We start from the raw sequence: 16,372 nt of genomic DNA on the forward strand, positions 1-16,372 counted from the left end.
ATGATTATACATTTTTAAATTGTGAAGGAAGACAATCTGAAAGAACTTTACCAAAAAGATAATGTATTTTAGATAACTTCTCTGATCAGACGTCACGTATCTCCCAACCACTCAGTATAAAATAACAACCAAACAACACCACCCCACATTTCCACTCTGTGATGGTGAGTTTTATGTGTCCCTGTGGCTAGGCTATTATACTAGTCATTCAATCAAACATGAATGTAGGTGCTGTTGTGAAGGTATTTTGCAGTTGTAGTTAACATCTATAATCAGTTGACTTCACTCAAGTAAAGGAGATTATCCTTGACAATGTTGGCAGACCTCGCTCAATCTGCTGAAAGGCCTGAAGAGCAAAAACTGAGGTTTTCCAGAAGGAAAAGGAGTTCTGACTCAAGACTGCAGCATCTGTTTCCCTCAGAGCCTGCTGTCTTATCCTGCAAATTTTGGACTTGTCAGCCCCACAGTCTTGTGAGCAAAGTCCTTGAAATGAACACAATCTACTAGTTCTGTTTCTCTGGAGAACCTTGACTGATACAATTTTAATACCCCGAGTGGGGTGCTGTATACGAGGTCTGTCCAGAAAAGTCCAGCCACTGTTAAATATAATGAGAACAGTTTGCACAACATTGATGTTACCTGACAGCTAAGGAGAATGGACTGGAATGTGCATGTGAGAACAGTGATGATTCACTGTACTAGTCAGTGGGGGTGGTAGACAGTGTTGAGTGGCCATGTGTACTGTGTGGCCATCACAACCAAAATGACTGAGTACAGCAATGAATCTGCATCAAATTTTGCATTAAGCTTGAACATTCCTCCATGGAAACTATTCAGATGATTCAGAAGGCTGCAGCTATGGGCAAATGGTGACTGGCAGCTTCATCATGATAACGCACCTGGTCATGCATCACATCTCAGGCAGAGTTTTTTGACAAAACATCAAAACATCTAGGTGACCCAGCTCCCCTACAGCCCAAATTTGGCGCCCTGTGACTTCTGGCTCTTCCCAAAACTAAAATTACCTTTGAAAGGGAAGAGATTTCAGACCATCAATGAGATTCAGGAAAATATGACGGACAGCTGATGGTGAATGGGAGAACTGTGAGAGGTCCCAAGGTGCCTACTTTGAAGGGGACTGAGTATCGACATTTCTTGCATTCTCTTAAAAAAAGTCTCTATTTTTCATATTACATAGCTGGATACTTCTGGGAAGACCTCTAAACAACATGAAAAAGTGGCTTTGGAATTTAATAATAGGTAGAGGCTGGAAGAACTTGAGTTACTTGACAGAAAAAGCCCAGATTGCCTTGAAAAGCTGATGGTTGGAAACACAGACATTAAAGGAGATTTTCATGAGACTTAGATGGAAGTTAGAAGGGTAGTAGAAAAACTTCCATCTTAGGAGAATCTATATATCATCATGAACACAATGTTGGGGGAGAGATGAATGTTGGAGATATTTTTGAGGCTTCTCTGAAGGAAATGAGAAACATGTAATTAGACACTGGACAGGAGATAATTCCTTTTTTTTTTTTTTTAAAGATTTTATTTATTTATTTTTAGAGAGGGGAGGGAGGGAGAAAGAGAAAGAGAGAAACATCAATGTGTGGTTGCTGGGGGCCATGGCCTGCAACCCAGGCATGTGCCCTGACTGGGAATCGAACCTGCGATGCTCTGGTTCGCAGCCCGCGCTCAATCCACTGAGCTACGCCAGCCAGGGCGATAATTCCTTTATTTTTTAAAAGTAGTAAAAAAAACCTTGCTTAATTTAACTGTTTTCTAGTTGTGGGAGTAAGGTAGAATTTGTAAGGGATGAACTTAGATATTTCACTAAGGAAATTTCCAAGCTAAGTGTTCAAGCTCCAGCCTTATCTCTCCTTGCTGCTACAGCAAAATGCAAAAAGAAAGAGAGAAACCAAAGAATAAACTATTAAGCAGAGAGGAACCAGACACACACAGAAGAGAAGGCAATGTGACAAAGGGCAAAAATTGGAGTAATGTGGCTGCAAGCCAAGGAACACCAAGGACTATCGACCACCACCAGAAGCTAGGAAGAGGCAAGGGAGGTTCTTTCCTACAGCCTCCAGAAGGAGCAGAGGAGCAGTGCTGACACTGCCTGCAAATGGCCAGCCCTCCACAACTGTGGAAGAATACACTCCTGCTGCTTTATTCTGCTGACTTGGTGGTGTTTGTTACAGCAGCCCTAGGAAACCAATACATCCCCTCACCTTGCTTTCTTATTCACGATAGCAGCTATCATCTCCTGAATATTAAGTATTTATTTATCTCACCCTGCTTAACAGTATAAAGACAAAAAGTTTGTTTATTTTGGTCATTTTATATCACCTACACTGGGCACACACATGTACTTCATAAATATTTGTTGAGTAAATAAATGAACTGTGTCTACAGAATATTTTAAAAATTTCAAGTAATAATAGACTAGCTTTACCATGTTAAAGATCCAGGTCTTCAAGTTATGCTACTGAAATAGTAAATATAAAAAAGCTTTAACTTGAAAATTAGGTCATCTGACAACAGAAGAAATCTCTTCAATTTATATAAATTAGAAATAAATGAGGATCGTTCATATACTGGTCATAAAGAAAGAACCTTTCATCCAGGCTGGTGCTTGTCCAATTTCAGAGCACAGCAGAATCAGCGCTGGATGATGCCGACGCTGCCACTCTGAGGACTGCACTTTGAAGTCACTGGTCTAGTTCTTCAGCAAGGAGCAAAAACGACTAAGAACTGATACTACAAACGATAGGGTTGTGCATAAAGCATTATTCATTGTTTCACACATACATTACAATTACCTGCAAATTCCAAACTTCTATTTTTTAAAAAAATTAATCAAAACCAGAACAAAATTATAAAATGTTCTTCATATGAAAATATGAGACTTCTGACTAGCATCCGGCAGGGATTGATTTTGAGTTTTCTTAAGTGTCTCTTTTTGGAGGAGTGGTGGAAGAGGGAAGGAAATACTGGAGATCTGAGATGTGCTTTCTGGCTGACCCTCACAGACCGTCATCTGATACCGCTCATTATGACCAGGACTGACTGGTACAGAGCTGGTGGGCTATACAAGGAAATCAACCCTATAAATATGACACCGCACTCCAAAACTTACTACACATTTATATTACTATAGAAAATAAACATATATTTGCCTTATAATATAATCATTTTATAGTAGAAGGGATGCTTTAATTCTATATTTGACAAAAATTTCATAGTAAAATAAAGCTGTTAATTCTTTAAAGCAAAACAATCCATGTATGCCTGCCTAGTCACTGAAGTGATAAGATAAATTCTTAAAGAATAATGTCTTATTGCTTCATTTTGAATTTAATTCCAATCATCCCACAAAAGATGTGAAATTTAGATTTTACATGAGCAGTTAAAATTAGATAATGAATTACAACACAAAACACACACATGATAACCACATCCAAGAGATCCCAGTAGAACTATTCCGTTTCTGCCCTCATTCTTCTGAGGCTCATTTAACATATAAAAAGCAAATCTGGAACCATATGTTAGCAATGATAGTGATTTAAAAGAATTTTCAAATCCAAAATAAGACCAAGTTTATCTGAAGTTCTTGACAAACCTATGTTTAAGTCAGCAAGTGAAAACAATAACTAAATACACCCTGTGACATTCTACCTCACCTGAAGAGACAAAACAGAATGAGATAAATAGACTTCTGGAGGGATCATGGTGAGAAACAACTGATCCCAGTACTTGCCTGATACTGAAATGACAACTGAGAAACTCAGGCTAGCAGGGAAGAGTATGGTCTGAAGTGAACATTTAAGGTGAGTCTACCCCAATTAATAATGAATTTACAGTTAGATTGTCTCGAGTACCAAATGACTGACTTAGCATTTACCATTGCCATGTCTTACCATTTATAGAGCTCTCACTTTTACAACATCTCCTTCATAGGAAATAACTCATTTTATGTTTAAACTTCTGACAACAGGCACAATGGTAACACTCTCTGTTATGAATCTTAACCAGCCCTGGCTGGTGTGGCTCAGTGGATTGAGTATCGGCCTGTGACCCAAATGGTCGCTGGTTCAATTCCCAATCAGGGCACATGCCTGGGTAGTGGGCCAGGTCCCCAGTAGGGGACACACGAGAGGCAAACACACAATGATGTTTCTCTTCCTCTCTTTCTCCCTCCCATCTCTCCCTAAAATTAAATAAATAAAATCTTAAAAAAAAAAAAAAGAATCTTAACCAAGCTTGTCTGCTTACTAATAGGAGCCTGGGTCTAAAATTCTTAACTTGCTAACTCAAAACCCATACATTTTTCTCTTTGAGCTACATGCTTAGATTAAAACTATTATCTGAACATAATTTAAATTTGCTACAGAGCATGGTCTTTAAATTGATATAAATAAATAAAAAGCAAGAAGATCAAAATCTAAGATGCACTAGATTTTAAAGAAACAAAACTTAAAGCCTCATTCTAACAGTGAACTTCCTTATAATTAACATGATTTCATAATTTTAAGATAAATGACAACAGTTCTCAGATAAGGCATCTTAAATTATTTAAAATGATATTTTAATATTCCTGAGTTTGGTCACTTAATATTCTAGAAGTAGTAAGCAAACTAAAAGAAGGTAAATGATTACAATAAAAGACAATGACAGACAACAAAAAATGTCCAGTAACAGCTTATAATACAGGAAAACAGAAAATAAAAGCACATACAAAACTGCACTATGTGTTACAGCACAAAGTTCACAAGGTCAGACACAGTAATTATGGTCTGTACCTCTGTTTAAGCAGGCAATGTTTGTTTTTTGAAGGAAAGCTACCATGGAAAATTGAAATTAAATTTTCTGGAAAACTCAATTAATTATATGAACCACTGAATGTGGTATAAATTAATGACAAATGATAATAACAAATCTATTTGAAATATTAGAGAGAATCAAAGGAATAGTTGCATATATTTAACTATGCTTCCAACAATTTGTAACTGTCAGCTTCTTTAAGCCATGAGCTGATGATTCTTGTTTTATTTATCTTTGATTTGGAACCTTTTATAAGATGCTTTCAGAAATTCTGCTTTATCATCATTACTTTTCAGACCATTAGAGTTAAATGAAGCAAAGTCCAGCAGTATTGGACATACTTTGAAAATTGTTATTGGAAAAAGAAAAACACAGCTCTGTAAATCTGAATGTAATGTTTACCTAAACTCCCTGAAGCCTGGTCCATTATAACACGAGCAAACTAGACAAAATTAACTCCAACATACCTCTATTTCTGAAGGCCAATACAATGCAGTGCCTCCCTGCTCAGACCTCAGTATGTTAATAATCAGTACACTCTAAATAAATAAGCATTTTTCATCACATCAGTTTGCATGAATAAAAATTTTCAAGAAAAATCTTTAAAGGGTGCTCTTCATTTTTAGTATTTCCCTAAATAAACATATATTCCACCAGTAAAACCCCATCTTTCTACCTAAAAATTGATGGCAGAGATTTCCCAAAATATACAGTATCAGTATTTGCCATTTAGAAATAAAAGCCAACAACTACTTTTATTTAAATCACTGTGAAAAATATAGGCAAAAGGAACTGGCAAAGCTATTTGTTGTCAAACATAAATATTCCTAAGAATGTTTCTTGCCCTCTTTCATCCCAAAATCCTTTTGTGCAATCATCTGTGAAAAATTTTTTTTATAATTTCCAATTCAAACTTGTTTAAACTTTTATAATTATACCCTTTTCCTAAATAATGTGTTTCATAACTTTCATAACTTACTTATAAATCATATGCTTTGAAGTTACTCACTTAAAGTGAAGATCTTTGAAAGTAAAATGGGTTTCAACAATTCCTGTAGTTTTCACTCGAGTTCTGAGAACATCTTGTTGAGTTGGGATGTAATTTGGCTGAGCTATTCTGTCCAAGTCGTTCAAATAGCTAAAAACATAAACAATAAAACAATACACTAGTAATTAATATAGTCAATAAAGATCATCTAAATCAGAGTAAGATATTTTGATGCATGCAATATTCCAAGTTACTGGAAGTTTTTATATTCTATGTAATGATGTAACACAACCAATTTAAGTTTGTATCTTTCATGAGTCCCCACTGAATGAAACATGTTTATACCTCTCCAGCCACAAAACTCTTAGAACATTTTTTAAATGTTATGGACTTTGTTCCTGGAGGACAGTAATTAGTAATTCTCCTTGTTGGCAAAGAAAACAGACCAATAGTAACTTCTTTAAAAATATCTAAATAAACTACACACCATGTGTTTCTTTTTAAAAATTCTTTCTTTTTTTTGATGCAGTGCTGTGTTTATGTTCCAGACATTACTCTTTTGTTGAGGATTTAGAAAGTTAGTTTTTGAGCAGATAGTGAAGAAACCTCTGGCCAAAAGCTAAATTCAATGTTGTTCCTTTTCAACCAGTCTTCAGTTACATATAGAAAAACATTACATGTAACCCTTTATTCTGAATTTTACTGGCTTTCTAAAGCAATATTCAAATTTTACTTCTTATTGATTTTAATTACTCATTCAATACTCTCTGCCAATAATGCCAAATATGTTGATATAAAAATATGGTGCTGAAATACCATGCAACTATTTTGTATAATTTGCATCAAATTATGTAGTACAATCCATGTTAGAGAAAGTCCACATATGCAGAGATTAATGTGAACCTGAGTAGTTAAAGAAGGATTTGTGGATAGTGAGGGGTATAAACAGAAATTTGAATGATGGGACAGAAACAAAGGAACATCGTTCACATCGGGACAATCAGTAAACCGGTATGGGGGCAGGAGTAACCATATCTTGTTTCTCAGAAAATAAGGCCACTAATAGGCTATGCACAACCTAAAACGAGAAGTCTGGAATTAATCCTAAGGTCAGCTGAATGTGGAGAGTATCCCTGCAGTGCTTTGCAGTAACTGGGGCAGAATGTGAAAGACAATTTAGAAAATAAGTTTAGGTACAGAGAGGCACCACCTACTGCAACTTTAATTAATGTTATCCTCTGGAACTGTTCCTTAGCCATCTAGAATGGGGTCTTTCACACAAAAAGAGCTCAATAAATATTTGATTCATTGGGGATGGACCTGGAAAATTAGACAAACACTAAACTAGTAAAAATGTTTTAGACAGTTAAGTACATGTATCTGGTGTCGACATACAAGAATACACAGAGAGATAATAGCTTGAATTATCTGTATTGCACTTAATTTAAAAGAATCTTATTATTAATTAAGATTCTTTTAAGATTATTTTGTAGCCCTGGCTGGTGTAGTTCAGTGGATTGAGCGTGGGCTGTGAACCAAAGTGTCGCAGGTTCGATTCCCAGTCAGGGTACATGCCTGGGTTGCAGGCCATGACCCCAGCAACTGCACATTAATGTATCTCTCTCTATCTCCCTCCCTTCTCTCTCTAAAACTAAATAAATAAAATCTTAAAAAAAGATTATTTTGTTAATTTAAAAGAATCTTATTGCATTGGTGATAATCCCTCCGTACTTTATCTGTGTTTTAAATTTAGTATTAGAGCCTTACTTGTAATCAGTAATGAATATTTCTTGATATTTAATGTGTAAGACATTTGTTTATATTCAAAAAACATTTTTCAAAAGGAAAAAGTTTTTTAAAATTCCACATATATAATGTTATACCTTACTATAGAAAAATCTGACTTAATAAACAAACTAAACAGTTCATGACAAGATTTTGCTAACTGTCCCTATGAAATACAAAGCTATTTTACTTAAAATTTTCTGACTGTTCCTAAGTACATTTCTGTGCTTAAAATTGCTATAATTGTAATAGTTTAAACATAATGCTCATTTATATTTCAACAAGACAAAAATAGGCACTGTGAAAAATTCCAATTGTTTTAAATGTTCAGAAATTTAAAGTGTAAATTGGTGGCTAGTCTTAATGGGCAACTTTGTAGCATCCCCCATCTCCAGTCAAAAACCGAAAAATATAAATGCCTTGTATTCACTACAAAGAAAAACATTTCTATGACTTTCTTCATTCTTGAAAAATGACTCCATTATCTAAGGTCAGAACCACCAGTAATGAAATACTGGGGAGCCAAAGCAATATATAGGGTCCGGCACAAAAAATGTTTCTTTTTTATTACAAAATCATAAGCATATAACTCTGTAGCATAACAGTATCACACTCAACACAGCATATGACATTTTAGGTAAAATGTTCAAATTAAAACTCTAAATTATTACACCATATTATTACTCTACCAAACACACTCACACTGGAGTTACTTCTGCCAGACCCTGTATTTTCTCTTTCATGTCTAAGCATTGTACACAAGAGAGAGTCTTGGTGAATAGACTGAGGAATCCAGGAATACCACCCCAGATGGGGAAACATATTTCAATCTACTGTCCCCTAAGTTACTGAAATAGCTCCTCTTGTTGGGCTCAGCTTGGAGCAATCTTCTCACCTTAACAGTGATTCTCATTTAGATTGTCCTGCAGGTACTTGTAGTACCAAAGCAATATTATGATGGTCTAAGACTTGTGTTCTTGCTCTAAGTAATTTTCCTTCAATTTCTCTTCTAGCCTCTGTAAAGTCTGGTTTATTAACACATTCATTACTAAGCAAGGGCATATTGAGTGATGGCTATGAGTCAGGCAATGGAGATAGAACACTAGACAAAAACAGACTTTAAAGAATTTACAGTATAGTGGAAAAAATAGAAAATAAATAGTCTTAATATAAGTAAAAATTAGCTAATTGAAAATAAATGTAAATCTGTGAGTGTTATGAAAGAAAATATATCATGTTATGAGTACAGAAAACAAGGAGGCAAAGAGCTACTCAATGAGTCAAGGACTATTTCTTAGTGGAAGTGACACCAGTTGGAGAGACAGGCTACATATTCTGTAAGAAATATTATCATTCACGCTAAACCATTCATGTAACACACACTGGGTACTCTGATGTGCAATAAATGACACACTACACAATAAGCATAGTCATGTTTTTCACTGTGGCAAAATATGTATACTTACACAGATCCTTTAACGCTTGTGACTGTCAATCTAATGCTCACCTGTGTTCCTAAGAGCCAATAGCTCTGTCAAGAAAATGGAACAAACTTGGAAAGTAAAGTGAAAGTACGGCATATGTTTTAAGGCCAATTAGACGTGATCAGGCACGTTCCAGGTGGTATGGCCATAGATGTTTTAAGGCCAATTAATGCTACTCATATTATACCCGGCATTTTTTAGTATGTGTGCCAATTATGTAAACCAATGATTTTTTTTTCTATGTAGATCACCAAACAGGATGCTTCCCAACTAGGTTCTATTGCAACTTGCTTTACAAACTTTCTGGGCCACCATCTGGAAAATCAGGGCAGACTTTTCTTCCAGAAAACTACTTAGGTATCTGTAAGCAATATCTAATGCAAAAGGGTACATACAATTCACAATTTTCAAGTGCAGAGCTATTTTACTCAGTGAGGAAATGTCTTGGAATCACCATGTGTCCCCTTCAAAGGGGGTACATGTTATTCAAGGTGCCTGTCACTGGACAAGTAACTCTTCTCAGGCACCATTAGTATCATGAAAATAACCCAAATCAGTTGCCCTCCCATTTAGCTAGTCCCAGGCAGAGTAGAGATACACCCACATTCAGACTGAACTATGGGAAGTTCCCATTACTTTCTTGGAAGTATATTGGAAACAGTCCCATTCTACATGTTTCAGTTAGAATTACATAAAGCATGAGTCTCTTGAGACACTTTTGAACGCCAAGGAAATAACAACACTGCTATCTGCAAACATACAGAAAAGAAAGTTTTAAAACACTGTCATTCTGAATATCCTGAACTATGTAAGAACGTGTCAGCCAATTCTGCAATAAAATTGACTTGGAGGTATATTTGACTTGCAAGTAATTATTCATGATAGTTTAGTTCTGAAGTTATGATTACTTACTATGCTGCAGAATCATTAAGCTGGTACTCCCGGGATCTGTTGAAACAGGCTTGTACACCACTGTCTTTCCACAATCTCTTTATAACCCCAGCAAGTTCTGCAGTCATAAAACCTTCTTCGGCAGCTCCAGCAAGCACAAAGAGTTGACGGGCATCATCCTGAGCATTCAAAGACCATTTAAAAAAAAAGTGAAAAAGGATACTTTACAGATAAAAAGTACAAAGTGGGCATTATAGATAACAAAAAGTGCAAATAAAGTAAATTTCCTTTTCTTAACATTTTTATTTATTGATTTTAGAGAGAGAGAGGGAAGGAAAGAGAGAGAAACATCAATTTGTTGTTCCACTTATGTATGTATTTATTGGTTGATTCTTGTATGTGCCCTGACTGGGGATGAACATGCAATTCTGGCATATTAGGATGATGCTCTCACCAACTGAATCACCTGACCAGGGCAAGAATAATTTTTTTTCTCTAACACACCACTTTAGCACCAGGGAGCTGGAAGTGTAACCATCCTTACAGCTATTAACCACCCATCCATTGGTCTGTTATACACTAAAGATTATCACTTTTGAGAAAACAGAAGAATGTATGCTTTGCCACCCCTCCCAAAAATGTGTCTAATCTAAGAAATATAACCACACTGTCAGAGATTATTTTAAGATGGAATCTAATTAAATGTTAGCTTTCTGATATTCTTTACAGAAGCAAAATAATTCAGAGAAGGAGAAATTGGTATGGAATAAGCAAAAATAATTTCATGGAATGACCTGAGATTTTCAGAAGATATTAAAGTATGTATATAATAATCTCCCTTATCTGCAGTTTCAGTTACCCATGGTCAACTGTGGCCTGAAAATATAAAATTTTCCCAACCACTGACATTGTCATGGCTCCATGATCCAGCACCACCTGAAGGAGTTGATCCTCTTTAATTATCATCAGAAGGTCAGCAGTAGCCTAATGCTACATCACAGTGTCTGTTTCACTCACCTCACTTCATCTCATCACATAGGCATTTTATCCCTTCACATCATCACAAGGAGGGTGAGTACAGTACAATAAGATTTTGAGAGGTAGAGAAAGAGACCACACTCACATAACTTTTAATATATATAGTATATTTTTATAATTGTTCTATTTTGTTATTAATTATTATTGTTAATCTCTTACTGCATTTAGTATATGTTAAACTTTATCTTAAGTATGTATACATTGGAAAAACATAGTATACACAGGGTTTGATACTAACCATAATTTCAAGTATCCATTAGGGGTCCTGAAAAGTATGCCCTGTGGATAAAGGAGACTACCATCTGTTAAAATCAATGGGCCAGGAGGTTAGGGCAGGTGTTTGCTTATGCAGGTATAAGAAATAGGCACAGTTTTGGAATGCAAATAATCATGATGTATGTAGAAAAAGAATGCAAAAGAATTTAAATAAATACTATGTATACAGAGTTAATTAAATGTCCTTAAAATTTGAGATTATAAATATGTACAGCTATTCTTTGTCCACAGGTAATCAAGTACACTGGGCCAGTGCTATCTGAAAGAAATATATCATAAGCTGCTGATGAAATTCTAAGTTTTCTAATAGTGACATTTAAGTGAAAAAAGTTAAATTAATTTGATAATATATTTTATTTAACCTATACATAAAATAGCATTTCAACATGTTATCAGTATAAAATTATTGAGGCATTTCATATTCTTTTGATACATATCTAGTCAATTTAGACTAGACACTTTTCAGATACTCAATAACCAGACATATGTGAGTAGCAGCTACAGTGTTGGGTAACACAACTCTAGTCTTTAGGAAATAACATGGTTAATCCAAAAATAGGGGAGGTGTGAAGTTGCTACCTTCACAAAGATTCTCTTTAGCCTGAGACACGTAGCTCTATGTTAACTGGGTAGATGATCCCTAATTTTTCTCAAAGGACATTTTTTCAGAGTATTATAGTAAATGTTAATAAAGTGATGGTACACATGATGAGGTGTATAGAAGTGAATTTGGTGACAGTAGAGGGTAGAGACAGTAGAGTAGACTAGTAGAAGGTACTAGATGACAATATAAATTCATTTTGCTGCCAATTTGTGAAATATTTTCCGATGGAACCATCATGAAAAATAATGAAGTCTCTCAGCATGGGAACATGTTAGTAGAGCATATGTTTCACTTTTTAGTAAATCACAAGAGAAAGGAATGTAAGCAACACATGTTATGTGATACACCCCAACATAATATGGTTTCAAGTCATTCTTAGCACTATTTACTAATTCCAGTAAACAGTTATTCACTTTTCCTAATAATTACATATATATATGAGATATTTCTAAATTTGGTGATTTTTATTAAACATCAGATTTTCCATCTATTTTAGAAAATTACTTTTCACTTAGTGAATCTTTAAAGGAGCTTTTATTATGATATATTTTATTCAATTGCAAGACAATTTCTTGATAGAAAAGCCTAATATCCTTTGGCATGGGTTATAAAATCACATCGTCTTCACACTTTCTAGGAGGACACCTAAAGAAAAGACAGGAGGAACTCAGTAAGATGTACTGATGAACCAGACTCTCTGTGACATTCAAAAATGTCTCTTCATAAAACGCAGTCTCTTTCCCTTGAAAAACTAATTAGGAATATTTATTTCCAAGTCATTAGCAGGACATTTAGATATTTGTAGGTGAGTGCTAAGGTAATAAATTTAAGCAGGAAAGTACTTTAGAAATACTTATGAAGATAAACAAGAGTATACCAGAACAGTGTAACACAGGGTAGAAAAAGGATAGGAATTATTAAAGAAAAGTACTACAATTGAGTCAGAACGGCTACAGGTTAGTAAAGTTGTTTATAGGGACTTATCTGTGATGTTAAAAAGAAAGACATGTTACTTGCCAGGCAAGTGTGAGTAGCAAGAAAAATCCTTGGATACAGCCAAGTAAATGTTTTCAAATTACTAAGAACTAAATGAAAATCAGGTAGTTTAGAGAATTAAGTTACTGTTTATATAATGGCATGCTTTGGTAATTCAGCAAAAGAAATGTAAAATGCTAGCATGTCAAGAAACATCATATGACCTCTATTCCCACTGATGGTCAGGGAACACTTGACACACTGTATTTATTTAGTGACAGTACATTTTATCTGAAGCTATTATGCACTTCATAAGAATTCAGAAGAGTCTGCCCAGGATGGGGAAGAGAGACTTTGAAGGATCATGATGGCTGTCTTCCGACATATTAAATAAGGATCATTTAAAGTACGAAGGAAAAGATATCAGATTTCAATTCCATAAGAACACTTAACAAGGAAAGCCATCTAAAACAAAGGAGGGGAAGTGAGAGAGAGCAGTTTTTAAGCACAGGCTTAACGATTTTTTCTTGTAATATAGCAGATATTTATTAATGAGATTAAGAGTTTAAATAGAGAACACCTGAAAGCACTTCTACAATAGAAATTGAAAAATATGATGATAGAGTCTTAAAAAATAGTGGTACCCCTGAATATTTGGACACAAGGATAATATATTGATGTCATGATTGATATATGTAAAGGAATCTTTTGTTTTAATGGCTGAACTCAATTATTTCATTGATCCTGGACAGCACATAGGAAAACAGCTCTCTGCTTTCTTCTAAGTTAGTGCACTCTTAAGTAAATCCTGAGAACTTTAGAGGAGTCACCAATTCATGGTGGCAATCCCAGATATTAAAGGATTGCTTTGCCTAAGACGTACATTAGTGTAAAATGTTTTTTTCTAAAGACACAAATGTAATCAAAGTAAGAAGTGACTGAAGCAAGAAAATAGGCAGTCATTTTCCTTTTTTCCCATAGCACTGCTTAAAAGGGGTGAAAAGCCTCAAACTAAAATAATCTAATTTTAACTAAATTGCAGATGGCAAATATTCTAACTAAATTGCAGTGAGTATCAACTTCATTATGTAAGAAAGAAATTACAATGTGTTACTCAAATACAACTTTTATGTATATATTTATGAATCTTGAAAATGTATATTTTTATTTTCAATTAATAAAATGAATAATGTTGAAGTGTTCTTTATATAGACAATTGAATCTGCTGTTAAAAGAGATAAGAAATATCTCTTATTAGATAAGAGATAAGAGATAAGAGATAAGATAAGAGATAAGAAATAATCAATATATGAACTGCAGGAAAGTGAAAAACACTGTGCTAGAGGTATGTTACATTTCAAATGAAAGTATCACTTTGCCACATCAATCAATATTTCTCAGAATCAAAAACAATATAATCCTATGTCATTTCAGTTCTCAAATGTAAACCGGAACAGAAAATCAAACACTCACCTGGAAAAATAATTAGTAGAAATAACTAGAAACATTTTGAAAAAGCCTACCAAAGAAGGAGAGCTACATTTATCAATATTAAAAGCCCACAAATAGTCTGGTATTAATGCAGATCAACAGGTAAAAAATCCTAAATCTAAACTTACTATATGACAAAGGTGGCAAGGTAAATTTGTAAAGAAAATGACTATACAAGAACATTAATAATTAGATAGCCATCTGAAGAAAAAAATAATGTAGAACAGGGGTGTCAAACTCCTTTTCACCGGGGGCCACATCAGCCTCCTGGTTGCTCTCAAAGGGCCGAATGTAATTTCAACTACTTAATACAGTTAAGGAGTAGTTACATTTATACGGTCCTAAAATTATTTCAGCCCTTTGCAGGCAACCACAGGCTGATGTGGCCCTCGGTGAAAATGACTTTGACACCCCTGATGTAGACCCTTAATCCATACATATAACTAAATACATTTCAGAAGGATTAAAGAAGAAATGCAAGAAATGTTAAAATTCACTCCCCTAAAATACTTTTAAAACAGCATGAATATCTTGTAAATCTCTGGTTTGGAGAGTTTCTAAATTTAAATGTAATTCTAGAAGTAATAGGAGAAGGTATAAAAAAATTTTAAAGAAACAGATTAAAGGCAAGCAAAACACAAGAGAACATACAAATTAGTGGGGAAAAGGCTAATACACATGTACTTCCAAACAAGCAAATAGATAACAGAAGCACCAAGGCTCTAACAGGTAAATGAATAAGCAATAAAATAGAGTACTAACATAGAGGAACAAAATTATAGTCAATAAAGATATGAAAAATTAGACAACTGTACTAAAAATTGAAAGTATAAGTTAAATTGAAATAAAATTTACTAATACGTTGGCCAGTATTTTTTAAATGTAACACTCCTAAAGTTTTGACTGCTTTGAGTGCTACAAAAAGTCCCTGACCTAAACTGTTGCTAGGAAGGAAAATTGCTACAACCTTTCTCCACAGCAATCTGGAAAACCTGCAGACAGACATAACTAAGTAAAGAATTAAATTCCAAAATCAGAGGACTAGAAAAGCAGCCATTATGTAGGAACATGCTGAGGCACTGGCGAGAATCTGCTGTTGAGCTACATCAACTCAAGGCAAGGTTTTTCTGCTCCTTGTAGCCTAAGTTATTCCAAGTAAGCACTTGTCAAACTACCTGTGATTAAGGACAGGTCGTGTGTTTTTATTTATTTTCTTTTGTTTCCAATCTATTTCAGAACTAATACTATTAGAATAATAAAATGGAAATAGAGTATAAATCCACTTTCTTAAATTATCAGAGTTAATGTATGAATTACTCTGTCAGTGCTACAAATCTGTCTAAATGCTTACTTCTCTGTACTCACCTTGTGCTTAAGGACAGAAACTGGTCCATGGCCCATACTTTGAGCAACACTTTTAAGCAATGCAGTGCCTTGGACACGTTAATACACCCATACATAATTCTCCCCTAGTTTCATATCATCAGAAACAAAAATCTAATTTATCAATACATTATTACCCAGAGATTAAATATTCTAAGAAAGTTTTGAAAGGATACTAAGCACAAAATTTGATTTCTGAGCCATTCTTAAAAACAATTTTGTTTTCTCTCATTTTAAATGATGAATGTATATGTTTTGAAAATCTGGTAATTGGCAAATATAAAGCAAACCACAGCAAATTAGTCAGCATCTTTTAAAATTTCAATTCGTTTTAGTCAATTCTCAATTAACCTACATATTAAGATATAATTCCAATCAAGATACCAACTGGCTTTTTATGTGTTTTGTCTCAACAGAGATGGGGGGAAGTTGATCCTCAAGTTTATCTGGAATAGAAATGTATAGTAACCTTGATATTCTGATAAAAGAACAACAATGGGATACATGCTCTTATGCTACCAAAGACCAATCAACTCTAAGAAGCAACAGAAACTAAAATAATGTGAGATTCAGACAAAAATGATAACAGTGGTATAGTTATTACAAATAACCATAATAGCAGCAACAAACATT

At 34.5% G+C, this 16,372-nt stretch overlaps 1 protein-coding gene across 1 annotated transcript in view; it reads right to left on the bottom strand.

Moving 5' to 3' along the window:
* Window positions 1–16,372, bottom strand: part of GNAI1 (G protein subunit alpha i1) — an 81,275-nt gene that overhangs the window by 12,386 nt on the left and 52,517 nt on the right. The window contains exons 4-5 of the mRNA XM_045828269.1: window positions 9,994–10,151; window positions 5,834–5,962 (exon numbers count right to left, since the gene is read on the bottom strand). Coding sequence (XP_045684225.1) covers window positions 5,834–5,962; window positions 9,994–10,151 — 287 coding nt within the window. The remainder of the gene's footprint in view (window positions 1–5,833; window positions 5,963–9,993; window positions 10,152–16,372) is intronic.

The sequence above is a fragment of the Phyllostomus hastatus genome, unplaced genomic scaffold (genome assembly GCF_019186645.2).
Source record: "Phyllostomus hastatus isolate PE091 unplaced genomic scaffold, TTU_PhHast_1.1 phas_scaffold_78, whole genome shotgun sequence".
In the NCBI taxonomy this organism is placed as follows: domain Eukaryota; kingdom Metazoa; phylum Chordata; class Mammalia; order Chiroptera; family Phyllostomidae; genus Phyllostomus; species Phyllostomus hastatus.